This window comes from Microtus oregoni, unplaced genomic scaffold, assembly GCF_018167655.1.
Source record: "Microtus oregoni isolate MIOR12 unplaced genomic scaffold, Mior012 000086F_ref0000336, whole genome shotgun sequence".
In the NCBI taxonomy this organism is placed as follows: domain Eukaryota; kingdom Metazoa; phylum Chordata; class Mammalia; order Rodentia; family Cricetidae; genus Microtus; species Microtus oregoni.
This window is the reverse complement of record NW_024544552.1, coordinates 5180851-5208821: the sequence shown is the minus strand read 5'-3', so window position 1 is coordinate 5208821 and position 27971 is coordinate 5180851. Positions and strand designations below refer to the sequence as shown.

At 43.6% G+C, this 27971-nt stretch overlaps 1 protein-coding gene across 2 annotated transcripts in view; it reads right to left on the bottom strand.

Annotated features, from left to right (window-relative positions):
- LOC121442032 (discoidin domain-containing receptor 2) overlaps positions 1 to 27971 on the bottom strand; it is a 120684-nt gene that overhangs the window by 17515 nt on the left and 75198 nt on the right. For both annotated transcript variants that reach the window (XM_041643472.1, XM_041643471.1), the window contains exons 3-9: positions 26734 to 26842; positions 11327 to 11429; positions 9688 to 9919; positions 9259 to 9406; positions 8764 to 8869; positions 6471 to 6654; positions 1133 to 1376 (exon numbers count right to left, since the gene is read on the bottom strand). In XM_041643472.1, coding sequence (XP_041499406.1) covers positions 1133 to 1376; positions 6471 to 6654; positions 8764 to 8869; positions 9259 to 9406; positions 9688 to 9919; positions 11327 to 11429; positions 26734 to 26815 — 1099 coding nt within the window. In that variant the 5' untranslated portion in view covers positions 26816 to 26842. The remainder of the gene's footprint in view (positions 1 to 1132; positions 1377 to 6470; positions 6655 to 8763; positions 8870 to 9258; positions 9407 to 9687; positions 9920 to 11326; positions 11430 to 26733; positions 26843 to 27971) is intronic.

Genomic DNA, 27971 nt, shown 5'->3' with positions numbered 1-27971 from the left:
TTGGCACTGATATAATATAAGAACCAAGGCTGTTTTCTAAATACACACACACACACACACACACACACACACACATTTTTCCTATTAGTGTAGTCTAACAAATGAACCATCTTGAAAATTTCTTCTTTAGAAAAAAAATCAAGCCAGAAAGGATATTACCTTCTGAAGCAAGGCTAAGTTACTCTCTTCTTCTCTGTCGTCTGATTTTATGCCTCTGCTTTTCTTCCAGGCCTGATGTAACTCTCGCGTCTTTGCCACTATTCACGACAAGTCCATGGTTTTATGCCCTTCTCTTCCTAATTGCTTATACTTCATTTTGGATTATTTCTGAAAAGTCATCTTATAGATTTCTATTTTCCAAACTAAAATTGAATGTCATGGACAAGGCATAAACTCCCTTTAACTTCTCAAGGTTTAGTATAGTGCAGGGTTTCTGTGAGCTCTTCTTTTGCTTGAGGATGAGATAGTCATTTTTAGAATTTACTGATAAATGTTATGAGTGGATATAATGACATTATACTCAAAGAAATATTTTCTTAGATGCATTTCAAAATGCTAGTAATAAACCAAAATATGCTTTAGATTTTCTTACAAGTACTACAGCAAAAATGAATAAAGGTGATGAAAGATTAGTAATAAAGGTGAGAGATGGAAGGAGATCCATTGTTCTCTTTACTTTTGTACATAATAGTTAGAGATTTTCATGTGAATACTTTGATAGTGCTTAAATGTTTTCCATTACGAGTCTTAATTTGAGCCGGGCAGTTGGGGCGCACGCCTTTAATCCCAGCACTTGAGAGGCAGAGGCAGGGGAATCTCTGTGAGTTCGAGGCCAGGCTGGTCTACAAGAGCGAGTTCCAGGACAGGCTCCAAAGCCACATTAGTAATTTGTAACATTTTTGGCACAATTTATTATCATTTTTTAAATTCTTTGACATAAATCTCTTTGTACTGCCCCACTCTCGTTCCCTATAACTACATAAAACTAGAAAGGCTTCTCTTTTTTTCCAAAAAAACTGTGAGGCACCTGGTAGCCCCACCCCTCCAGAGAACTTCCAGGAAGCAGCTTGGATGCCCTTCCCACGTCCTGCATCAACCCACTCTCCTCCATGTCGGGACCAAGGTTTCCTACCTGACTGGAAAGTGATCTCGCTGAACATCATCCATGTGTCGGCAAAGTGGTACTGGCATTTGATGGCACTAGCCATTCGGTGGTGGAGAGGCACCGTGACAAACCGAGCACTGGGGTTCACATCATCCAGGACGAGGGGAAAGGAGACGGCCGTGGGCTCCCACTCACTGGCTTCCGAGCGGAAGTAACACTGGACCTCCTTAAAGATCTTCACACCTTTAGCAAACATGTTGTTGCAATGGACCTGGCCGAGAGAGGGGCATGTGAGACACAGGCTAGCCCCGCTGGGTTGCACAGGAAAACAGCCTAACTTGCCCAGGAAACTCCTAGACCTGCCTGTTTCTCTGAATACTACCCATAATTCAGTCTTCTGGACAGTGGCAATGATACGCAGGTCAGTTCCGTCCTTATGAAACCTAGGATGACGTCAGCAGAGTCGCGCAGCAGAACCATACTGGGCCCCTAACACATGCTGTACCCATTTCCAGTTTGCAACTCTGTGCCAGGCTGCAGTGTCCCCAGCTGCTAGGGGAGGACTAGACCAGCATCGTCCCAAGCCTGTCCTCCACAGGAATTCTCCTGGCTCTACCACCTTCTCAATCATGCTTGCTCTCTGCCCACATTTGAGCTATTCTGATCTGAGATGGTGACCCAACTTGGCACCCTTCTTCCTTCTCGCTACCTTCCAAAGCCAGACCTTTTCTTTTCAGGGAGGGTATGTGGGAAACTTGAGAGAAAGTCATATGCAAACAAGTAAAATCTTTCTTTACGGAACTCTAACTTCACATACATGGATTGGCACTTTCAGTCAGAGGCACAGACGTAAGCAAATTCAGTTTAAGTAAAACCATTCAGATGGGAGAATCAAGTCTTTCTCACTGATAATTTCTGAGATGAGACAAAAAGTCAATTAGAAGGTAGCTGCCATCACTCTCCTGACCTATGACCCTTTCAGTGGGATGTTTGTTAGGCCTGTGACATCATCAAGAGCAAATATTCCACAGCAGTCCAACAACCCACAAAAGGTGTAATGTGTATGTTTGCAAATGACTTGGGTTCCCACAGCAGCTCAGTTCCATCTCCTCTGACTTGGTCTCACATGGAATACAGATCTTTGCTGGCCACTGTCCCTCGAGAGCTTCTCGGGTTGGAAAGGCCTGACTGCCGTTCATGGACCTTCTTTCCTGTTTCTGTTTTAATGGCTGCTTAGGCCCTGAGTGATGATAGTCAGTGGAGGACTACCAGGATGAATTCACTTTTAAATGAAGGAAATGACATAAGGACAAATGACTGGACCAGAGATATTCTAAGGGTAGATCAGGAGAGCTACTAGAAGGTACAAAAACCTTCTGCCCAAGTATGTGTGCTGACGAGATACACATACTCACGTGCTTTCCTGACCTATGGTCAACCCACAATACAGCTGGATATGGAGCCCTGGACATCTATCCCAATGTCCTTTTGTGTACCATACCGCAGAGAAATAGAGAAGCCTTCTTTTCCACTTGGCTTCTTGATTGTTGAACACATGGGTTAATATCTTCCTTGAGTGAAATAAACATCCTAGTCTATTGGCCCCCAAGTCAATGGAGTAAGGCTAAGGGCAAAAAAGAAATCAAAGAAATGCCTTCTCCAGCTTCAATAGGTTTTTCAGATGTTCTGAAATCTGCAAAGTACTGGGTAAGTACCCTGAAGGGAAGGTAATAATCTTTCCTACAGATGTTTCAAGAATTCCTCTGGAATGCAAATAAATAGCGTAGGATTTCATTCCATGTGGGCTTACATATTTATTTATTTAAACAATATATTTTGAATGCATGAATAAGCTTTAATAGTATACTTTAACCATTCTTCAAAGCAAGAAATGAAGAGTAATTTGCCTCAGAAAGAAACCTGATCTATAAGATATTAGTGCCCTGGAAGTCATCTTTTACCTTTTTTGCCAAAAAAAATTAAAACATGTGTGGGATCTGGTTGCCTAAGAAGATGGCCCTGAAGCTACTCCTTAGGAATTTCTGGTTTCTTAATTTAAGCTCTGGAATCATTTTGATCTGTGATAAACTGGCTGAAAAGAATCCTGGAGATTCAGAAAGATCACATTTTCCTGATGAAATATTATAACCTCATGGATAATTTAAAATTCATTTAATTATTTTTTAAATCAAATTCTCCCTGTGAGTTTATGTGTATGTTCACAGGTACATTAAGGACAAATACAAAAAAAATATTTCTCTTAAAGCATATTTTTGTTGTTGCTATCCATATTCCTTTCTTTTGCCTCTCTCTACAAAAATCTCTGAAGAGCAATGTGTTACATGTAATTGCAAACATTTATGTTTTATGATGGCTAAAGATCCTCCAAAAACTAGTCAACAGAGTGGGCGTATGTTGTTCCTTCTATCTTGATCTTAAATGGTCATTTAATGAATAAATGTTAACCCACTTAAGAGATATTATCCATTAATATCTGGAAGTACTATAGAAGGCATGTATTTTTAAAACTCAGTTTATGTAAGGAATGACAACTTTGTATTGGGTGAAATGTTTAATGATAACTGATGATACATATTTCCTTCTTCTTGGTCCCATATGACCCTGCATACATTCTTTTGCAAATTAATATGCCTTTCCTACTGACCTTGGGACCAATGTGGCCCAAAATAGGGAATATTCTTTACTTAGAATCTGGCATATTATTCCCCAAATACAGCTGTGTGATGGAGGAAGGTCATTGGTTAAATAAAAAGAAACTGCTTGGCCCTCATTGGTTAGAAGATAGGTGGGAGGAGTAAACAGAACAGAACGCTGGGAGGAAGAGGAAGTGAGCTCAGACTCCACAGCTCTCCTCTCAGGAGCAGACACCTCAGAGAGACACCATGCTCCCAGCTCCCAGGCAGACGCACGCAATGAAGCTCCGACCCAGGATGGACATAGGCTAGAATCTTCCCAGTAAGCGCACCTAGGGACGCTAAACAGATGATTAGAAATGGGCTAAATTAATATGTGAGAATTAGCCTAGAAGAGGCTAGATAGAAATGGGCCATGCCGTGATTAAATGAATACAGTTTGTGTGTTGTTATTTCGGGCATAAGCTAGCCAGGCAGCCGGGGTGCTGGGGACGCAGCCCCGCCGCCCTTATTACTACAGCTGTGAAACCAATAACAAACACAGATGAACAGATGAAATTTAATTACATAATATGTAATATAATTAATATATTTTCCACTTAACTCAAGAAGCATATACAGACTGAAGACTGGATACTGAGAAAGAGTTACCAAATTTGCTAATTATTAATACTTTGCACATGAATATACACATGGAGAAAGATCAGATACATGAATATTCATGTGGTAGGCCAAATTTGATTCACCCACCCTTTCCTGAGGCTTTTAGTGAGGTTCCCTTTTGTGCTTTCATAGATGATAAAGAGTTATGCATAAACCATATAAGACCCTGCAGCCTCACCTTACACTAAACACTAGGGCTTTCATCAACACCCCTCGGATTTACAGCGAATTTGGTTACTTTTTTGCATGTTTTTTTTTTTGTTTGTTTGTTTGTTTGTTTTTTGCTGTACCCTTCTCTCTAAAGCAGACCTGGGATGGAATGAGGAAAGGGGAGGATAAGGATTTAAACCACATACCAGGAAACATTTGATATTATAACAAAGACATTATCAACGGCAGCAACAAGCTTTGGCTTCGTGGTGGGGTCTTACTTCAGAGAAAATAAAATCTAGGCCTTACGTTTCCTTCTGCGGATCTCTTCATGTATTCATATTTGCCATGGTCCATTACATGGCGGCCTCTAGGGCAGCCTTTGCCAAGCCTTTGGCTTCCACCCAACCACTCAGCAATAGTCAGTCACCAGTTTCCACTGAACTGTTCTGTTGTAATGCACTGATGAAATAACTGTTTCTATGCCTAATTGAATAACATTATTTGGCTCTGGCACTAGGAAGGGAGGAAGGGAGAGAGGTAGTAAATCAATAATAATGGGCCTAACCTAGCCTATCCCAGAATTAACAAATGAAGAAACGACCTTAAAAATAATGTGACTCGGTTACTCAGCCCAGGCGTGTGAAATACACCACAGGCCATCCCTGGCCCTCACAGTCCCCAGCTGGCTGAAAACATCCACAGCCCGCACCCCCACCACCTTCCCCACCTCACCCCACCCCCGGTGCCACAGGGGATAGGGCAGGTAGGTGTCCTTATGATGAGCAAACATTAGGTGGAGAAATAAAAGGAAAGCAGAGTGGTCCATGTGCTGTGGAAAGAGGCAGAGCCGAAAAGGGAACGTGTTGAGAAGCAGGCTACTGTGGGCGGCCTGCTTGCCAATGCAGGCCAGGGTGACATTGGCCTTGGTCTGCTGCCAAGGGCCATGTCTGGGTCTGTGGTCCTACCGCAACTGGGGTCTGTGTTGACCTCCATGGTGTGTGTTACCACAGGGGACCATAGGAACCATTCATGTTGAAATCCAAGGGCCATCCTGAGCTGGCCCTGTCGCTCACTGGACACTGGAGCAGAAGAGCTGGTCCCACCCTTCATGGGAGAGCTGCCCCTGCATTCCCACACTCAGGAGAGATGGCCTCACCCCTCACCATGGGCATGGGAGAGCTGGTTTTGCCCCTCACCTGAGGCAGCTGTCCCAGCAGCCCAGACTGATCAGCTCAGCTACGAGCCAGGACCACATCCTGGGCCTTGGGTTGGCGCATCCTAACATTTACTCTGTTTCTGACCTAATGGAGCCTGTGAAGGGACTGGTTCTGCGGAACAATAGCTGCAGGATTTCCATGACCAGGGCAACAGCAGGATGTCCGAGAGGAGTTTCGGTGAGGGTCCAGTGGTGATGGTGTGTCAGAGACCTTGAACCAGACTAATGATTCGTTGCTATGAACATCCTGGGTGGGGCTGATTGGACAAAATGGTATGCTGTGTGATTCTCCACAGCTCCCATGCCACTGGGATGGGTGAAGAGGTGTTGAAGAGGCAGGAAGGACAGAGGAATGTGGAGGGATTTTGCTTGTCTTATCTAGTTTTTAATTAATTTGGGGGTTTCTCTTGGGGATGCTATAGGTGTGGAGGCAGACATGGGGGGACTAGTAGATGAGCAGATTTGGAATGCATGCTGTGATATTTCCAAAGAATTTTGTTATGAAAAATAATGTGATTTTGAATTTATGTATACTTGTAATAGTGGAATATATTCTAAAATCTAGTTCTGTTGATATCAGTTCAAGGCTCATCAAAAATCCCTTCCTCCCCACCATCCCACACACCCACTAAAATTTTGAATTTCCTTAGGAAAATCTGTGGCACCTAACTCCACTGACCTTCATAGTAGTAAAGTTTCTGATTCGGTCAAACTCAAACATGATCTCGATGTAGCCATTGGTAGCACTCTCATTCCGCCAACCCACGTAGTCATAGCCAGGCCACACGTGGTATTCGTGGGTCTGGGTAAAGTCATCCAGGCCGGATACCCCATCGGTCAACTGGCCTAGTCCTTCAGTCATGCTGCTCAGGACAACAGAAGAGGAGAGAACAGGGGAGCCCAGAGTTACTCACGCACCCACAGAAGAACTCTCCACCCCACTACTTCACCACTGGATTTTACAAGAGACGATAGATAATGTTAGAGATGCAAGGATTTGGAGAAAGCAATCATTTTATACTTGTGACTTCTTTTTCTATATCGTGTAGTCCATGATACTTTGATAATAGTAAATCATTATATCAAGACATCATCTTCAGCTGATAAGCGTAGGCAAGAACACAGTGCATAACAGAAGTTTTTTATATAAACTAATGAGCCAGCTCTTAAAAGGTTTGCTGTCCATGTAGCAAACATTGACTATTGTATAACATTTGCTTATGTGAAATTTGACCTCTCCACTGATTCAAGGGAATAGATCATTAGGACAGTATTAATTTGATTGGATACTTATAATCCCCCAAATGACTATTTCTTCCTTTTCTTGTTTCTAAGATTGTCATTATGGCCTTGGCTATTCATTTTACCTGGTGGGATCTGGGATTTAAAAATCTACCTCACTAATTTCTCATTAGACTCAAATCTAATCTTTGCCACCTGCCTGGTGGATCTACCTAAAGCACAACTCCAATCATGTCCTTCCCCAACCTTAGGACTCTTCAATGAATCATTGTATTGATGACGCTAAGAAGAAAAAAACCCTCTTCCTATCCATCCTCCCTCTTCTTGATCTCCTTCTTACTAGTCCTGGTCCGGGCATTCAAGTTCCCACCACCACCAAGAACATTGCCACGCTGCACCTTCTCCTGCCGATGAACTGTGAACTAAAATAAAGCCTTCTTCCCCAAGGTGTTTATCGTCCGGTATTTGGACACAGCAGTGAAAAAAGTAACTAATACATAGAGTAATCAATCTTCTTATGTTGCCGCTGTCCCAAACTATGAATGCCCCAAAAGCAAGACCCATTTCCATTTTCTTTGAATATCTACAACACCTAGGCAACTTCTTCATACATCATAAGAACTGACTAGCAAAGTTTGGTTGGATTGGATTCAACTGATGTCTCATTTCCCCTGTGCCTTGACTCTACGCTAGTTAGGGTGTGGCTGATGATGTCAAGATGCTTCAAGAGAGTGGAGCAGAAGTGAATGACTAAGTAGATGGATATAAGTAGGAACAGATGACTGCATTAATCAGGACTTCCCCAGGGACTATCAGCTGAGGGTGATAGTTCATTCTCCACACCTAAGCTAGTAGAATGGCTGTAATTTTACAATATGCTTCCTGAGATGCACTAACATTTCTTTCTCATGCCCTAGAAACTTCTATTGTCTGCTCTGAACTTCACAATAGTCTGACCTCTCTTCCAGGCTTAGTCCTTGCTGATAAAGACTGAACTAAGAAAGAACAGTGTTAGGAATGGGCCAGAAGATTATAATGAGGGATTAGAATGGATAGGCACATGTCTTACCCAGCTCTAAACCCCCATGTGTCTAGTGATATTTTTCTGCCCCAGCTCTCCATCCATCCACTTCAGGCTTCTCTGCTGCTCCCAGCTCCATCTCTTGCCATAATCAGACCAATATCATCCTCTACTGTTTCCTCTGCACCCTTCTACCTACCTTTCCCTGCCTCCATTACCAGCTCATCCTGAAAGCCTTTCTTATGTATTATAAACCCTAATAGAATAGTTTTTCTTCTCACAGTTTCTAAAGTATTGTATCTATGGAGTCCATTGTTTCTTAACTCTTTGACTTATTACTTTATCTCTAACTAAATCAGCTTTTATTTGGAACATACATCCTTATTTCTGGGTCAAAAAATATCACTCCCACATTTATAGCCATATCACAAAGTTTAGCTCTTGCTTGTGCAATTTCTTCCTGTCTACTGTATTATTATTATTATTATTATTATTATTATTATTATTATTATGCTTTGCAAAAGCAAGCTACAAATTGGAGATGCAAGTACCTTGCAGCTTGCCCCATCTCAGCTGTCTCACAGTGCATCCCTCATGGACATAATACTGGTGGGTTCACTGATTCGTTGATTACTGACTATATCACAATAATTTTTTGTTATGGCCATTTTCCCCATTCGTGTGACTGTTTCAGTCTTCTGGACTTTACCTGTAGCCAACAGCTCCATCATAGACAGAGTCATTCAGATAAATGATGGAGCCTCCAGGGAGTACAAACTGCTGCCCAACTGGAGCATTGTAAGACACCAAGCCATCTGTCAAAGGAAAGGCAGTTGTCAGTGTCTCTGGTAAGGAGATGTGCCTGCCACTTGACCAGGTGCCCTAAGAAGCTACTTGAGCTTCCAGGGGTGCACAATCTTATGCATCATGTCCACTGGGGCTCAGTTTGGGTTCATAGTTGAGCACTGTTAGAAGCCCACCTCAGTGGCAGTTACCTGAGTAATTCCAAATGCGTCATTCCAGGCACCAGGGCACCAAACCCTGGCTGGATGTGCATGCCTTATTTTTCTCTCTTAACCAAGGGGGAATCATTTCATTCCAAGGGTGAATGACTCCATCTCTTTCTGAGTTGATGGCTGGTCTTCAGTTCCCAGGCCTTAGGAGTTTTCATATGGGACATACGATCCCTTCGGTAGATTCTTACCTAGCCAGACACAACCATAAAGCTCAACCCTCATGCACACATTCATGGAGTGGTCGGTGACTGGGATAAGGCGGACAAATCTGGCGACAATGGGCGGCTCCAAGTCCTTCAGGAAAACATCGTAAGGGTTACTGTTCCCGTCTAGCACCTGGGAGAGAGAGGAAATAGCAGAGGTGGCTTAAATCCACGCTCGTCTTTCTTTACCCATCATGCATTTGATGGAGCCTTCGCTTTTTACTCACGGAAAGTATAATTACTCAGCTCTCCCAGCGGAGCGAATAGACCCTCTGTGCCATCTCCTGCACTTTGGTCACATTTACAGTGGCATGTCAGGTTTCAACATACACATAACTGAGCACATAGTCCATTTGAGTGGTTCTATTATAACTAAACATATGTTCCCTCAGAAGGTGGGCATTTTCTTCTTACCTGCTCCCCATGCCGGTTGCGCCAGGAGATCCAGCGAGTGCCATCTCGACTGTAGTTGATCTTGTACATGGGCGCAAACTCGATGCCATGACCCCCTGCGTGGCGCCCCTGGGTCCCCACAAGAGTGATAAAGTGCAGGGTACGTAAGTCAATCTGCAGAAATTCTTTCAGGTCATCAGGTTGCACGGGGATCTCGGGGCACCAGGCTCCGTCTCCTTCTTCAGAGTCAAGCCTTGAGCAGGAAGGGTAGGCAAACAGAACAGCTGTGGAATAAGCGTCAGTCACCAGCTCATAGCGAGCGGCTGTCCTGTGCCCGAGGAGCGAACGGGAAGTGGCAATCTAGTCCAGCGGGACTTTGAGGACCTCCCCATGTGTCTCTCTATCCTAACCATTCCCATTTGTGGTCAGTTTCCTGTCTCTAAAGCACCACTCAACCCAGGGATTGTCACCACGAGGGAGCTGGGGGCTTCCAAAACACATGTAACCTTTAGAGTTTAGAGAACTCTTGGGAAATGAAACTCTTGCCACCCCTGTTCCTTTATGGAATTCTTTCACCATCCCCCTTCCAATTATCCGCCTCAACCTCACAAAGCTGGCCGTTCGTGGTCTGAGTATCAAGTTAAGGGAGTGAGGAGGGAGGAACGGAAGGGTCTCCGGTGTGGGCTATGCAACGCAGTGGAATGCTGGGCAGCAGAATGGGCCTGACCACCCAGCAAAAGCCATGGGAACCGTGGTGAAGGTGAGCGTGAGGGCAGAAAGCATGCAAATGGAGTGGCAAATAACCTGGTTTCATTTATTACCAGGCTGGGCTAGCACTGAACATGGTTGTGAAATCACTGTAAGGTTTATTTGGGAACCTCTTAGCATTTTTCCTCTTCCTGGGGGGGGGCTTCCTTTCCTCACAGATGCTACCCACTCATTCTTGCTTCTTCCTAACTCCTCCAGCCATCACCCCAGTCACTCAGATACTAAGATAAATATGACGGGAAAGGCCTACGAAGATTGATTTCCTTGTGGGTGAATCCATTTTAAGAAAATCAGTACAAAATTGACACCAAAATAATTATCAGGAAGAGTAGGCATTGGCCAGCAGAATTGTTTCTGAGTTGGGAGTCTGTTCATTTAGGGAACCTTGGGAAATACATACACCACACAGAATATGCTCTGTTTATGGTTGAGGATGGCCCTTCTGTGTGAGGTTTCCTTGAGGGAGCAAAGAACTTACTGGAAACATCAGTGTCTGGTTTAACTGTAAAAGTCTTGCACAGTCACATTCCAGGTGCCTCTTGAGAAGCCCGCTCCCTCATGGCCAGTGTCCTACATAATCTACATCTCCCGGGACCTTCAGCCTTGGCCTTTCTCCTGCAGCAGCCCGCAGTGAGGTCAGGAAAAGCAAATCCACTGCCTATCAATGACCCCATTCACAGTGGGTGGCGGGGCTCTGAGGCTGCTGTGGTTAGGAAGAGGCTTCCAGGCCAGCAACTAAGCCAAGGCCTGGCCTCCCTCTGAAACACTCCGAGCAGCACAAGCCCCTCACGTCTCTCTTCTGATCTCACGAGTGCTCACTAGCACCATCCCTCAAGCCATGGCTGTGTGTCCATTTCCCCCAGCATTCAGGCTCTGATGGAGCCATCCTCACCTCCCGTATCTGGCAGCCGTGGATTCTGACCACTGACTTGAAGCTGTGATGTCCTCGTCTGGAATGTGGCCTCCTGACATGCCCAGAGGATAGCGACATGAAGCTGGACAAAAGAAACAAAGAGAACACAGAGAATATGCTTCCATTTTTATGCCAGAGCCCCCAGGAAGGCTGAAACTAGTAACAGGGTAGGAAGTAGAAACACTGAAATCTTCCTCCATCTCTCTATGACCCCACTTCGGACACTCTGTGCTACAGAACTTCTTCCTGACTCTGATTCAAATACTTTTTATACCTCCAAAATCTAATCAACAGCCAGGCTTATATTTTGGCTCAGACTCTGGCAACTAATATGATATAATTTAATATGAATGTTCTTATTTTATTGAGTAATAACTCCAGTAGCCCATCTTTAGTTCCTTAATAGCAGATTTGCATATTGAATCAATTTCCTACAAGTACTAGATTCCTTGTAGCCATCAGATACCCCTAAGATCCACAGCACTCTGGCTTTCTGGGGCGCCGACTGTATGAGATTATGAAACAAACCCATGAACTGCCCCTATGTTTGTACTGAGTAGTCTGGGCCCTGACTTAAAACAATAGTTTTAGGGGTGGGCTTCACTTTCAACAAAGAGAATAAAAGGAAACATATGTAATTCCCTGTGGAAAATAACACAGCTTTCACACAATGAGGACCAGATGAAAGGACCACCATTTCTGAGTGTTGGTAAGCAAGGAAGGGCCCAACAGATGAGCTGGCTACTGCCCTGGCAGCGCCCACTTACAGCAGGGGGTGAGAACGCACCGTGAGAACTTCCTGACTTAGAAAGATGAAGCAAGTAATATTTGAATACTTTGAAATCACTGTGTTCTACACAGTGGAACACAATAGAAAATGACGAGGCATATAAAGCAGGAGAAAGGAACCATCATGAGGAGGGAAGAGAAAGAACTGATTTTCAACAGTATTTTTCCCGAAAGATTTTTTTTAATCATAAGATTCATATGAAACCACAAATGGCCTTGTAAAAACTAGAGCATTCTTACAAAAGAACAGACCTGGACATGTTAGAAATAGAGATTTCAAAACATATCCCAAAGCTATAATAATTAAAATAGCCTGCTGAATATATATAAGTAATCTCACACATATAAGGTCAACTGGTCTTCAACACAGGTACCAAAAAGTTGTATGGGGGAGGGGGAGAATAGCAAACCAATGTGTTGGGAAATTTGCACATCCACATGCCCAAGAGTGAAATTGACCCTTACACTATACATAAAAAACCACACACGGGGGTTTGTTAGACTGGCTTACAGGATCAAAGGCAGAGCGGTTCCTCAATGACCGTCTTCAGACAGCAGAGGAAAGGGAACTAGCGGCTGCTCAGTGTAAGTCTCAGGACATTAAAGCCTTGGAAGAAGAGCCTAGAGGTGCGGCTCCCATCAGAGGCTGAAGGCCTGGAAGCCCCTTTGCGTCCAAAGCCTGAATAACCTGATGTCTGCTCTCAACAACTGACAACAAAAAAGGACAGCTGCCCAAGAAAGGCAAAGTCAAACTGAGAGCAAGAGCTAGTTCCACCTTTGCTTTATCTGTTCCATTTGGCCCTCTGCCTGTTGCAAGATGTGGCCTACATTTGAAGATCTTAGATCTTAACTCTAGCATATCTGAAGCTCAATCCAAGAACTACATGTTGATAGAGATCCAGAGTTAGTCTTCTGTGGGATTGGGCTCAGAGCTCTGCTCCCAGATCCCATCCCTCCTGGACAGAGAACAATGCTAGAGGCCCTGCTGGCAGCCACAGAATAGAGCATCCCCACTCAGTAAGCGCTCAGTCCCATCCATCATACATCTCCAGATGCTGGGCTGTACACACCATGAGAATCTGCGCTCTGGGATGTGTGAGGTAAGCCAGACATTGGGAAAGAAGAGCCAACAAGGTGAGTCATGAAATAAATAACTTCCCACCATGGGGAATGCTGGTCCTTGGGACAATAACCAAGACATTTTATGCTGCCACTGCCTCTACAACATGTCTCAGTAGGACTGCATTTCCTGGAAATCCTTTTTATGTCATCTCCTAATTGACTCCATGCAGGAATTTTCCCCTATTGAACGGATAAAGAAAATGAAGTAACAGAGATCTGAAGTATGTCTGAGAGGCAGATGGGGGAGCATCGAGAAAGACCACATAGGATTCTCGGCTGTGAGTCGTCAGAGGACCGCTGAGTCCTTCCCAGAGGCTTACAGACAAAATCCTGGGGATTCAGCCAAGGGAAACCTTGAGTCACAATGTGCACACGGACAGCAAATAGAACAGCTTCCCTGTAAGTCTGACCATCGCTTACCTTACGGCAATCTATCTGTTCATGTGTTAACGAGTGTCCTTGTATCTAGATAGCTGCTCAGTAGTGAATAAGATACAGAAAAGCGTTTCTCTCATAGACCTCCCTTCTGGTCCAGGGGACAAAGGGAAGATGAAAGTGTTCAGAAATCAAATGGATACAAGTTGCTTGCCTACTTGACAATGGCTATTACCGTCTCTGACTCTGACGAAGCTATCAAAAATACTAAAATTTGGTGTCGGGATAAACCTGACAGAGATTCTTTTAAGAAATAACTTTCATCATGGATTTTTCTATGGCCCTTACACCTCTGGGTCTCCTTGTTGAGATTTAGTGATCATGGTATGTTCCTTGACCCTTTCAACACCTGCCAATGCACAGCACTGCTCAGGTGTTCAACAGATACTGGGCAAACAGGTAGGCATGAAAAGGTGGAGAGACAGGTAGATGGATGGAAGGACGAAGGCCTGGATGGAAAAATGGAGAGTGAACTGCAATTAGATCTTGGAGGGCAGTGGAGGAGTAATTTTGGGCTCAGAATCTCCCAAGTGAGTCACCATCTGTGGAGTTCAACAAGGTTTTGTGATGCAGCAGCCTCTGGGCAGGCAGGGTCAAAGTTCATCAGAGGGGGTGAACTACCGGAAGGAGAGGAAGAAAAGCCATATAGCACAGGTCTTAGTCAGTGCTACTGGATAATGAGTCACCAAGATCTACTAGGAAGATTTTCTGGAGTTTTCTTGAGGGTCCAGGGACTACAAATAGACCTGAGGGATGGCAGGAATCCTCTTCTGTGCTGAGATGTGAACCTTCAGATCAGTGCCAGAGCACTGATTTATATATATATATATTATAAAAGTTTTATATTTATTTTATATTTAAACTTTATTTAAATTTATTTATTTATTTAAATATATTTATTTATATTTATGTTTATTTTATATTTAAACTTTTATATTATATATATGTAAAAGTTTAACTTAGAAATTAAGCATAGCAAGAGATAAATAGTAATTAATATTAAAATAGAACAATTATGATATTCCATGGTAAAATTATATGAATGAAGCTGTCTCACATCATTTTTAAAATGTTAATTTTGATAACGCATACATGTCTGTGTGCACACACGTGTACGCAGGTACATGGACTCATATGCACTGGGGTCTGAAAGGGGTAGTTAATCCCTCTGAGCTATAGCTACAGACAGCTGTGGGATGCCCTGCTTGCTTTATGAGTTCTGGGATCTGAACAGAGATCTTCCTGAGGCACAGCAAGGTCTCTGAACCTCTGAGCCATCTCTCCACACTCTCTCCCACCTTCCCGAACTGCACTCACTACTCTCAAGATGAGGCAGTGCTTTATATAAGGAGATGGAGTGAGGGAAGCGACAGACGACAGACGCTGGGTGTGAAGGAGGGAGAGGAGTTGGGATTTCATCATGTGAGTCCCAATCACTACATTTAAAATTTGTGAATAAGTTCAGACTGTCCATCTTGCATTTTCACACTATGATTGGCTACAGAAAACTGAGACCAAGGAAATCAAAACCACTAATAAGGAGGAACTAAGGTTCAACCTCAGGCAATGAGAGTTAGGCTAGGGATCTAGAAATCAGGACCAAAGAACATAAGGTTGACAACAGGGAATTCAGAGACAAACGCTAGTAAAGTAGCAATGTAACATGCAAGCAGGATTTCTCTGTGACTCAGTGTTACCAGGGGCCCCACAGGAAGGGCAGAGGAAAAGGACAAGCTGATCTTGGATGGCCTTTCTCATCCCACTGGGTCTTTGGAACCAGAAGAAGTCTTGGCCCAGGGAACCCAACGTGGCACTTCTCCGCAGCCCCACTGTGGTTTTCCTATTGAACGTGCCTATTTTGAGTAACTGGTGGAAGGGATCCCAGCTACTAGGGAAGACTCAGACTGCAACACTGGCTCCAGCTCTCGACGTCAGACCCCTTCCTTACTCCCATGCCTCTCTCACCAGATCCCACTCCCTGTTCACTCCATATCTTGAGATGTAAAGAAACACGTAACTAAGGAGGGCGGCCTGTCACCGGAAGCAAGAGTCACTGCTACAGCAAAGAGTTTGCTTGCTGAGTTGTCTTGGTGGTTTCCGGGTGCTTCTGCTACCCACCAATGTCCTGACAGAGACGCCGACGGACTCTTCCGGTTTCCCTGAGTGGAAAACTACCAGCATCAGCTGCAGTAGGTCCCGCTGAGAACTCTGTCCATCCCAAGCTCCTGTAAGGATTGGCAGGCAGGCTAAGGAGAAGCAGCTGCCACCAGGCCCCAGCTTCCCAAGAATTACTTTTCAGACTCTCCTGCCAAGGCTGTGAGCCTGAAAGCATTGCTTGTTCCAAGATGTTTACCGCCCCATGGCCAGCTCCAGCCCATGGGCTCCCCGTCAATGAGTATCCTATATGCAGCTTCCAGGAAAACAGCACACGAAAGGTTTGAACACAGAGGTATGACCCCTGGCTCTCTCCAAGCACACATACTTGACAAAGAGAGATTATCAGGGTCGGAGGTGGGGCAAACCAGTCTGTGGTCTAAAGAAACATGAGTAACTGAAAAACGTTAGCGTCAGGAAGAAATCTTAACTTATTGAACCCTAGACCTCTATATTGGATATAAGAACTTGTGAGTCTTCAAATGGTGACCGGAGTTGCTCAGAGACTTGCAGACGACCAGAGCAATGGTAACAGAAACCCAGGGTTCTTAGCTGTGGTCCTTCTCAGACCTCCTCCATCTACTTTTTGCTGTTCTAAAAAGGACAAACCCAGTCAAAAAATGTCACCTGAACCCTGCTTCCCACAGACTTCACAAAGCTTATTCACACTGAGACCCTGCCAGGGTCCTGGCAATCCCGTTATGGTTGCCTACTTCAGGTTGTGGGGCTGTTTTTTGGGTTTTATTTATTTTTGGCACATGGGACTCTTGCATGAAGATCACTTTTTCCCAGCTGACACCCCCTTAAGAATATTCCTTTGCTCTTGGATATTCAAAATAGTTTCCAGAAACAAGTGTTAAAGACTTTGAGAAAGAAAATCTGAATATATGAGCTTCAGGGTTCGGAGGTACATTTTCCTTAGTATGTTAGGTGTCAAGGCCAGGCCTTGTGTGCATGTAAGGGGAACACTCTCACACCAAGTGTGGCCTCAGCCACACTTTGTTTTATATCCTTTGCTGATGGGAACTTTTTTCACTTTGGTTTTCATTGCTTTGAACTCTGAGAGTGAAACAGTCCAGTGTGATGGCTCAGCAGGTACAGGCGCTTGCTGTGCAAACCTGGTTACCTGAGTTCAATTCCCAGAACCCACCTGAAAGTGAACAGAGAAAGTGAGCTCTACAAAGTTCTCTGACCTCTGTATGTGTGCCACGGCGCATGCACACAAACACATAATGAAGAAGAAGGAGGAGGAGGAGGAGGAGGAGGAGGAGGAGGAGGAGGAGGAGGAGGAGATGATGCTAACAAAATAGTAATGTTGATAACATACATTTTAGATGAAGCACAACCATTTAAGAGGAATCGTAGTGATAACAGAGGAAAAGTTAACTTCCCATGCCTGTCCCCAGATGGGCTAGGGTAGCTTGTGATAATCAATGTTTTCGCCAAGAGTACGTGGAAAAGCTGGATAAACTTCATAAATGCTCTGCTCAAAATCGCCTGATTGATGAGTCAGGGAGAGCAGCGTAACTAAGACCTTAGAGATGGGAGCAATCTCAGAGAGGAGAAAGAATCCTCGTAGTCATTTTCAGCCTCCAGCAGCCTGGGATAGGGACAAGACGCTAATGCTCGCCGTGGCATCTGCAAGGGTTGCTATGAGAAAAAAAAATCAGTGCTGATGAGAATCTGGGATGGACTGTGCACAGAGCTCTTCCACTCAGCCACATGCTTGGGGCTGGGCATAGTAGGGCAAGAATGTAAAAGCCAAAGAATTCAAGACTTGCAAGGGGAGAACTCACGGGGGTTCTGGAGACGCTCTCAAGGACCAAGAATTCAGCCTACCAACGATGTAGCCTAAAGATGTGTTTGTTCTGCCAGATACAGGCAGATCCAATTGCTTCACCAATGGCCAATCTAGACTTAGGTTCACAGCCCCTTACAGCATGCTCTAAGAGCTAGTCAAGTCAGATTCAAGAAGGAGTAGTCTGAATTCATCCTTACAAATGCCCAGTGTAGGAGGTGTACACCCAATGCGACCACAACCTCCTTTATTTATAACCCTCCAAATATTCTCCCTGTAGACCATAGGAAGGAGAACACAGGCATTTAATAATAAGCAGAGCTCTCTAGCTCCTGTAAGGGCAAGGTTGCTCTGCCTCTTCAACTGGGAAGGGTGTGTCCCCGTTCAGACCTGAGGGAGACTGGGCCTTACTACATCTGGAAAGGGGGAATTCAGTTCACCCTCCCTCTCTGATTTCCTCTCTCTCAGCATCCCACTGTTAAAGGAATCACTTCCCCATGGCCTCTACCTCGGCTTCCCTAACATCTTTCAGAAATCAAGCTTCGCATGACACAATTTACATTCTTTTCCTGCCGTGAAGCACAGAGAAGCTTCGAGGTCCCTTGTCTTTCGTTTCTACCCTCCCTGTCCTCATTACTCAAGTGTTGACTGATTGCCTTCAGAAGCCGAGCATGGCGACAGGAACCCTTCATGGTCATGGGTGGGTGGGAGGTCATCACCACAGAAAAACAGATAAAGGCCAAAGCCAGAGACATCTTCCAATCAGAAGCAAGAGTTGCATGCCATTTAACAGTGTATCACCACCCACATAAGCCCATAAAAACACACGCAAACCTCAAATATTTAACGACTGTAACTTTTGTTTTACTTTAACTACATATGTGTCCAAGCCACCAAAAGCTCTGAATGGCTTATTTTGTTGCATCCATGCCCTTCAGAGACTTGCTAAAGGCAAAAGCTCATCTGCAATCTCCCTATGCTAGAGCAAACACACTTTGTCCCTTTGGGGTCAGAATGACCACAGCCTAGGGGCGGGCAGCAGCCTCATTCTCCACTAAGAACTCAAGTCTTTCTTGAAGACTACAGGAAAAGTATTGTTCATGAGTAACTCCTTTTCCTACCCTGTTATCTACAAGGTAAGCACTTTATGTGTTTGGTGTTTGGACTTTTTTTTCAGTTCCCTACTCTTCCTAAAGACACAAATGGCAATTCAGTATTTGCAGATAACAACTTTCCAAAGCCCTTTACTCACTATGTTCCTCACTTACTACGTCACTATTGTCTCCCATGTGCCCCCCCACACGGGGGAGGCAACCTCGTGAAATGCAGACAGTAAAGTTACATCCCCCACCTTGTAACTGAGCAAAGCTGGTGCTGTTGGGGTTCTGTTTGCTCCCCAGAGATCCACCTAATGTGAAGGGAACTTGGTCCCCAGTGTGGAAATCTGGAAATGAATGGAACCTTTAAAAGGTGAGGATTTGGAGAAGTCTGAGGCCCCAACCCTGGGAAGGAAAGGTAATTCTCTAGGACTCTGTTGTAGGTTGTTATCAAAGCCCCAAACTGGCCCCATTCAGCTCTCCCCTTGCTCACACTTCTGCCATTGTCATCCACCACGCCCTTGAACCTCCCAACCTGTGAATAAACAAACATGTTTTCTTCACAGCCTTGTTCTATCCTGGTATTTCATTATACCAACAAATCACCAGCTGCGGCACAAAGATTTACTTTAGTAGTGAAGGCCATAACACTAAACAAGGACAGAACCAGAAGTAGAATCTTGACCTTTGATCTCCATGGTCACCATCTATTCACCCCTCTGCCACCATCCACTACAGATAGCCAACAGTTGCCATACTGTTCAAAGCATAACCTCAAAGGTCAGGAAGACCTCCAAGTAGGAGAACAATCTGGAAAAAGGCTTGAGGGAGGTTCTTACTGATGTAAACTTTGCAATGTCCTGGTCTCAGAGACACTGAAATATAATAGCACAAGGAACCCGCCTCTTGGGGAGGGTGTACAGCAAGGACCTTAGTCCTAGGTGGTCATGAAATATTTGACGTACACCAAAGACTCCAAAATTATGTGTCACTTGCTTATGTGACTTCGCATTGACGATCACTCCTATCTTTCTACTTTGTTTTCACATGTGCCTTTTCTTGTATTCCAGTTCATTGTCCTCCTCTTGTCACCTGGCCTGGTAGATTTCTTTAGCTTTAGCTCACTGACATACCTTAACATTCCAACCAACAAGACACTGGAGGTTTTGCTTACTTGGGCAAAATGTGATCATAATTATAAACATACAAATAAATTAGCTCGGCATTGTGGTATGTATGTATAATCCCAGTTGAGGCAGGCAGATCCCAAATTTAAAGCTAACCTGGGCTATGTAGTGAGCTTAGGGCCAGTCTGAGAAATTTAATAAGGCTCTTCATCAAAAAAAAATTAACTAGAGTAAAAAAGACTGAAGATTTAAGTCAGTGGTTGAACATTTGCTAGCTTGCACAAGGCTTTAAATTTAATCTCAAAGTCATGTACCCAAACACCCCCCCCCATTGGATATCTTAATGATACCAACTTCAAGGCCTTGGGGTTTTGTCAGCTCTTAGAAAAGGCCTTGCTAAGCAAGACTGTTGTAAAGTAGTACTGATACTTAACCCTAGACACTTCAGTGCTAGGTCTCTATAGTAACCGAAAACACTGGCACCTTGTGTATTCCTACCAGGATCAAGGGTCCTCCTGTAGTCTCTTTGCCTCTCAGCACAGAAGCCCTAAGCACACCTGACAGAAGCCCAGAGGCCCAGGAGAGGAACTCTGTGTGGTATTCTGACTGTAGTCACATGATCATAACCCTGGCTCTGAGGCTTCGCCCAAGTCTCCTAGGGCTCTGACTCAACCGACCGCAGGAAGAGAAGTTCTCTCCTCTCCTGCACTCCAGCAGCTCTCTGCCTCTTGAAGCTTGAGACCTGAGACACAGGAGTGCAAAGTAACAAAGTACAGGCAAAACTTCAGAGTATAGATAAAAATCCACCAGATGCTTTGGGTAGAAGGCTGTATTTTCACAGCAAATGTACTTGGAGCACCTTCATCCTAAGATGTAAGACCCAAGAATTGCAAAAGAGAAGCATATTCTATGTAATTTCAAATATAGAAGGCAGTGTAAGATAATCAAATTATCAATGAAGTCTGTGATCGCCATAATATAAATGGCTAAAATTAAGGAAAATAAGGCCTGGTATCTCTTAAGCACATCTCATGTCTTACGTTAGGCCAGGTCCCTTCTGTGCATTATCCTGTTCTTCATAATAGTCCTTAGGTAGTGACCAATGACAGGCAGGAAGACTGAGGATGTTCAAACAAAAGTTGGAAACCTGCCACGCTCACTCATACAGTTAAGTCATAGCCTGGATCAGTGGTCCTCAACCTCCCTGATGCTGCAACCCCTTTACATGGTTCCTCATGTTGTAGTGACCCCTAACCATAAAATTAGTTTCCTTCTTACTTTCATATCGGTAATTTTGCCTCTGTTATGGATTGTAATATAAATATCTAATATGCAGATGGGTCTTAGGCGACCCCTGTGAAAGGGTCATTCAACCCCCAAAGAGAGTGCAAACCACAGGTTGAGGACTGCTTGCCTAGATCCAGAGTGAGATGTGGCGATTCACTTCCCAAACATGTGTTTCCTCGCGTCATTTTGGCTCTGTGAACCTGTGTACCAATGAATTCTAAAGGTCTACTTGTCATAATCCAGAATCACCTGGGAAGACAATCTCATGGAGGACTTGCCTAGATCAGGTCAGCCTGTAGGCATGTCTGCAGGGGATTGTCTTATGTGTTAATTGGCCCAGCCCAATGTGGGTGGCACCATTCCCTAGGCCGTAGGTTCTGAACTGTGTAATAATGAGAGAAGCTAGCTGAGCAAAAGCAAGCATCAAGATGCATTTATTTTCTCTTGACTGTGGGTGTTATGGGACTAGCTTCCTGAGTCCTTGCCATCATTTTCCTTCACTGATGGACTATAACCTACAACTACAAACCAAACTTCCTCTCCTGTGTTCCTTTCACTCAGAGCATTTCATCACAGTCACAGAAACGGCACAGCCTCAACTCTCGGTTTCCTCATTTTCAAAAGGCTAGATGAAACCAATTTTTCTTGAGCTTTCCCAGAACTGGCCACAGAGTCCTTTAAACATCCAGTAACAGAGAACCTTTTTTTCTTTTTTTCAAAATGCACTTTTGCCTCCGCAAATCAAGCCTGAGATTCAACTTCCCAGGCCCTAGTATCCATGCCCTCACAGCTGGCTCCTCTGTGTATAGGCTCCTCTGCATTGATCCTCTGTGGTCTCACTGTCTGCAGGAAGCAGTGGAGCTTGGAGGTCAAGGTCTATCATCTTGCTAGCACTAGATGGAATTCCATCCAGGCTATGCTGCTTTGCCTATAACTTCAGTTATCAACTAATATTTGTGGTCCTTCATCCCTTCTCTGTAAAACTGGAGTAATGGCCAGGCAGTGGTAGTGCATGCCTTTAATCCCAGCACTCAGGAAGCAGAGACAGGTGGATCTCTGTGAGTTCGAGGCCAGCCTGGTCTACAAGAGCTAGTTCCAGGACAGGCTCCAAAGCTACATGGAAACCCTGTCTTGGGGAAAACAAACAAACAAACAAACAAACAAAACCTGGAGTAATACTGCATCCTCATCATCTACTATGAAGACTGCATTGTTAACACCACTTCAAATGGTACTAGGAGTTTACACCATGGGCTTTGAATAACAGTTGGTGCTTTTGTTGAGCTCTGCAGTTTACAGTCTCTTTTCCCCTTCTTAGTATACTCAAGAGAGTGCTAGGGGCAGTTGAGTTTCTGCTATCCCCACAAGAAGATTCTTATATTGGAAGGAAGGATATAAGAGGCCACCCAAGGCTAGACTTGACAAACAAGCTTGCAAGGGGGAAAAAAGCCCCTCTAGCATTGTTCACTTGAGAGAAATTTATCCTGGGCATCTCCTTCTTGCTTTTTATATCCCTTCCTCCAAGGACTCTATTCCAATCATCAGGGAGAGAGGAAGAGAGAGAGAGAGAGAGAGAGAGAGAGAGAGAGAGAGACCTTTAGTTAAATTCTCAGCATTTCTCTCAAGACATGAATAGTGGGGGCACAGGGAATGGAAAATAATTTTTCATTTTGGAAACATATAGAAGAAACAACATGCATCAGCCTTGGTGGAAGTGAAGGAATTTGGAATCAGGTGACAACTTGGTACTGAAGGGACCCCAAACATCCCCAATGCCTCAGTTTCTTTGCCAAGGTAAAATGGCCCTGAAGAACTTCTACCTCAGAACTTTTTCATTTAGCACAATGAAGAGACCAAAGTCCCATGTCTGAGCTCTGTGTCTTCCTTTTAGTCTTATGCTAGTCTTTGTCTTCAAGTTGATCCTCAAATTTAATTAACTTACAGCTATAAACAAATAAGTAAATAATGAATGACTGAATGATAAAGCTAAGTATTTTTCTAAATTAACTTTAAATCATTCACCAGAATTTTACAATCCCACTCAAATTGCTGACTTGTAAAAATGAGTTTTGCAAATTTGTTAGTATAGTTGTTTACTAGGTGTGGATTGCCACGAGCCAGCTTCTGAATTATGATTCTGCTGTAAGATGCTGCCCTCGCTCCTTCCAGTACTTCCTCCCTCAGCTTGGCAATTGTTACAATTGGGATCCTCGTGCACAGCTGGAACTGAATGGTTGCTAGCACACCCCGCCCATCCTGCAGGGCAGGAACATACTACATCTCAGTATTTCTTACGGAGACTTCCACAGCCCTACCCTGCAGCCCCTCTGGCCGCTTTGAACATTGCCATCTCTGGAAATGTCAGTGGCGTCGCTCAGCTTGCCAAGTCCTTTGCCAAAACTCAGCTGCTTTAGAGCCCAGTGCCTTAGACAGTGGGTCACAATCTCAGATTGGAGGAGGAGGTGTAACTGAATATGGGAATTGTCAAAGTATTGGCAGCAATAAAGGGGTTTTGAAAGTGCAATGACAAAGATCAATTATTGCAAAATCAAATGCATAGCACCTGTGTGTTTCTGGCAGGGCTCACCCCTGTCACACCGTGCATCATCTCTGGAACCTTGCTTCTTAGCCCACAACACATGCACTTAGCACTAAGCACAATGTCAGGACCCCAGTGCCCACAAACTCTGCCTAAATCACAGAGCTCAGATTCCAGACTATCGTATATTATGGGCTTCAGTGTCTTTACCGCATTGCAAACATTTCTGCCCTTGTAGAAACATAATGATTTAATTATGGAAGGAGCCTTACCGTTTTCCCATCAGTCCTCTGTGTATATGTATCAAATTAGTGTATCTTTGGCTAGTATTATGTTAGAATGTTTAACTTTTCAAATTGTTATTTGGGTTGTCGAGTTCAGGTTCATTTTTTTTAACAATCATTAAATGAATTTTTGGCTTGTGACTGACAGGATAGGATTCCAGACACCTTCTAACATGTCCTTAAACCTAGTTCTGTTAATAGTTGGCCATATAGCATTTACCACTGAGGAGAAATGGAAATTTCTTGTCCGCTTTCACATCTCTGCTTCCAGTTTAACTTGATGAAACAGAAGTGGAGGCAGAGAGAAGGGCTGTTCCTTTGGTATGTACCACGCTCCTAGAAAAACCTTTTGAAGTTGAGATACCTGTTTTTTGTGCTGGTGGCAAGGGCCAACAGAAATACCTAACAAGAGAGCAGGGAGTAAGATTGCCTTCGCGCAGCCTGCCTCCTGTTCAAGGACTACAGCTCGTTTTCTAACACTGGAAGCTGGTTTTCCTGGTTCGATTGCTTAAGTGCCCCTCCAGGATACCAGCCTCCGTGATGACACCAAGCACCTCAGCCTCATGTGCACTCTTCGCCCTCTCCCTTGGAGCTCAGAGCCGAAAAACCATCGTGGGAGATGACCTAACTTTACAGGGTAGGAGGGATACAAGGCATAAAAACAAAAAAAGGTGTCCACATTGAGATCTGAGGGACCCCCACAATAATGGAAAAAAACATTGAATTCTCTCAACCAACAATTCTTAGATTTTTTTTTTTAAAGGAGTTTTGACCATGTTTCCTATTAAGGGAATAAAGAATAGTCTGTGAACAGGGTATTGGTGGGGGAGGTACTCTCTCAAGTGTACCATTATACTGGTAAAAAGACAAAATGAATGCACTCTTGAGAATGTAATTATAGCTAGCTGAAAAATGGAGCTCTACATACTATTGTGGGATGCTAAGTGGGTAAAAATCCCTTTGGAAGACTCTATGGCATTATGAAGAACATTAAATAACATGTTACAAGTGGCCCAGGAATTCCACTTCTGAACATAAACTCAAGAAAATTGAGTATATATCCTTACCACAAACTCTATGCAAGAATATGCAAGATTTTTTTACACAACAAGCCCAAACTTTAAACTATCCAAGTCCCCATCGATAGTAGGCGGTGTAAATGAAGAGCACAAACAAAGTAATAATATACAACAGCAAGGATGGGCCATCAACCACGGCATGTGGCCATGGAACAAACGCAATAAAGAAAATGTTCGTTTAAAGAAGCTGGGTGTAGCATCCATATATCGTATGCCTCTGTTGATATAAAGTACAAACAGGCAACGAGTCTTTCTTGCTAGAAAGCAACATAATGGATGTCACCGGGGTGGGGTAGAAGAAAGAACTCCATGATGCCTCTGTTTCTTATATATTAAAGTGTAGCTCACTGCCAACCTCTTGATATTGTCATACAATGTCATCATCTCCAAAGTTCACATTCAAGAGTAACACAATCAAAAAGATCACATAAAAAAATCTCATGTTTTATATATGTACACTTTTGTGTTAGCCCACATTCAAACTACTCTCTGCTTCAGGTTAGACATGTCTGAATGAATATGTTAGGTTTGTAAAAAAAAAAATCTATCAAATTGAACACATAAGGTATATGTAGTTTTATTTGTTTATATTTGTCAAAGAATTAAAATATGGACTTAAAATCTTTACCTTTCTCTTTACTGTGTACATTTTTTGTTCTTACAGACTCTGGGCATAGCTATATGGCTTGTTTTGACCAATGAGGATCACCCCTAAAATACTGAGAGTTGAAACAGGGGCTTAGCGGACAAGCGCTACCAAGCTACAGCCCTCATCCCACCAATATGTTCTTAACAAACAACCTGAACAGAGGGCTGAAAGATTATTTGCACATGCTTGCTTCCAATCATGCTCTTGTGCAACTTCCATGAAAACATAACCAGGCTAGTCTGCTAGAGGAATCTACAGAGCCACAGCCAAACTGCCCTTCCTCAGGGCCAAGGCATTCCTAGACGCATCAATAACCAACTGCCTCCCAGATAGGTAAACGTACTAAGACAGCTCAAAGTACAGTCTGACCAAGCACAGCAGAAACCATCAAGCTATAAGCTTGTGCGCAAAATAAACACTCATTTTAGTCACTGAGCTATTGAAGATGTTGAGCAACATTATTGTGCAACACACAAATGGCACAATTATATACTTTAGGTTAAAGCTAAAAGATAAACCAACTAGAACACCACACACACACACACACACACACACACACTGACTTAAAAGATTCATCTCACATCCTGTGAGAAAGGGAGACTACGTGGGATCCTGGGAACCTGGCATCCCACAGACTTAGTGTTCCAAAAGTATAGCAGATGGTCAAGTAAAACCCGGGCCTTGCATCCAATGGATAAGCTCATCCAAAGAAGCTCCTTGCGCATCTAAAAGTTCTCTCCCATTTCTCCCAAAAGGCACAGCAGAAAATAGCCATTTCTTCTCCCATTTAAACAAAAAGGCATTAAAACTGTTCTGATCTACATAACACCTCTTGTAGAATACCCAGCACCTTCTATATGGACAGGGAACGGACACGACTTTCTGTTTCCGACTTGGCCACGTTTCACCACGCAGGTGAAAACTGACACTGTGGGTTCCCTTGACAGATCTCTTTCTGAGATGACCACTGACAGGCATGGGCAGGCACCTGGGATTCAGCTTCCAACTGAGTAGTGGCTGTGTTACCTGGATTAACCTGAGCTTTTGCAGAACCCAGGATGGGCAAGAGCAGGAGCAGCACCAGGGGCATTCTGGGCATCGGGATCATTTCGGAAGATGGAGTTGGATCTGAAGTCTGCAGCCCACCAATAATGCAAGGAAACAGAAAGAGAAGAAAAGAAATGAGTAATGCAGATTTCACCAACACACGTGAACACGATCTTCCTAGATAATTTGGAATTCTTGCAATGTTTATTTCTATATTTAATACTTCAATAGACCCAGGGATTATCTAATGCAAGAATTTTCCAATTCTATTAGACTATGCACTCACTCCTGGAATTAAAATCAACAAAACTATACACAGGTAGCAATATATTACTGAGGCAAATACCAAACAATAACAACAAAATAAAATTTATATTTATGATGTCATCTAATATTTTCATATTATCAGCATTAGTTCCAACATTAAAACAAAAAGATCAATAACTTTAACCTGTTTTTAAAGCTGTATAAGTTCAACATTTATCTTGTTCCACTAGATTTGAAGTGATATGCAGAACTTTGTAGTTTACTTTTTTTTTTTAGGTTTCCTCGAAGAGATCTATGTGACAATGCTTGAGACATGGACATATCAGTACATACCCAGATTTAATTCAATAAAGGCACACATGTGGGAATTTTTATATGTATGTATACGAGTGAACATAATGGACATCCATTGACTCCCTCACTCCGACAGCTAAGAGGGCCCAAGGTCAGAGCATCCTGGCAGTGACCATCCATTGACAATGCAGACAAAGTGTCCGGATCTTGGTTTCTAATCCCACCTCCAATACAAGGAATCAGAGTTCCTTAGAAAAAATGGTTGATTCTGAGACCTGGTCAGAAAATCCGTAAGATAAGCCTGGGATTTATGTTGTACACACACACACACACACACACACACACACACACACAAAATGAAGTATGTCAAAAGTATATAGGCGTCAGTAACCAACACTGGAACAATTTGAACAATAAAATAAATAAAGAAGTATTAGATTATAACTCAGTGTATAAAGTAAATATCCACAAGTCCATGCTGATGTAAATAGAACACTGAATAAACAAGCAGGGGAGAGCAGCCCATTTTCCATGAAAAAGAATTCCAAATAATTATGTAGCTAATCTGGTCCTTACACATAAGTTGCACATAGCAACTTGCTTCCAAAGGATGCAGCAGGAGCCGGGGGAGGGGCCGGAGAGCATCTTTTTGTGGG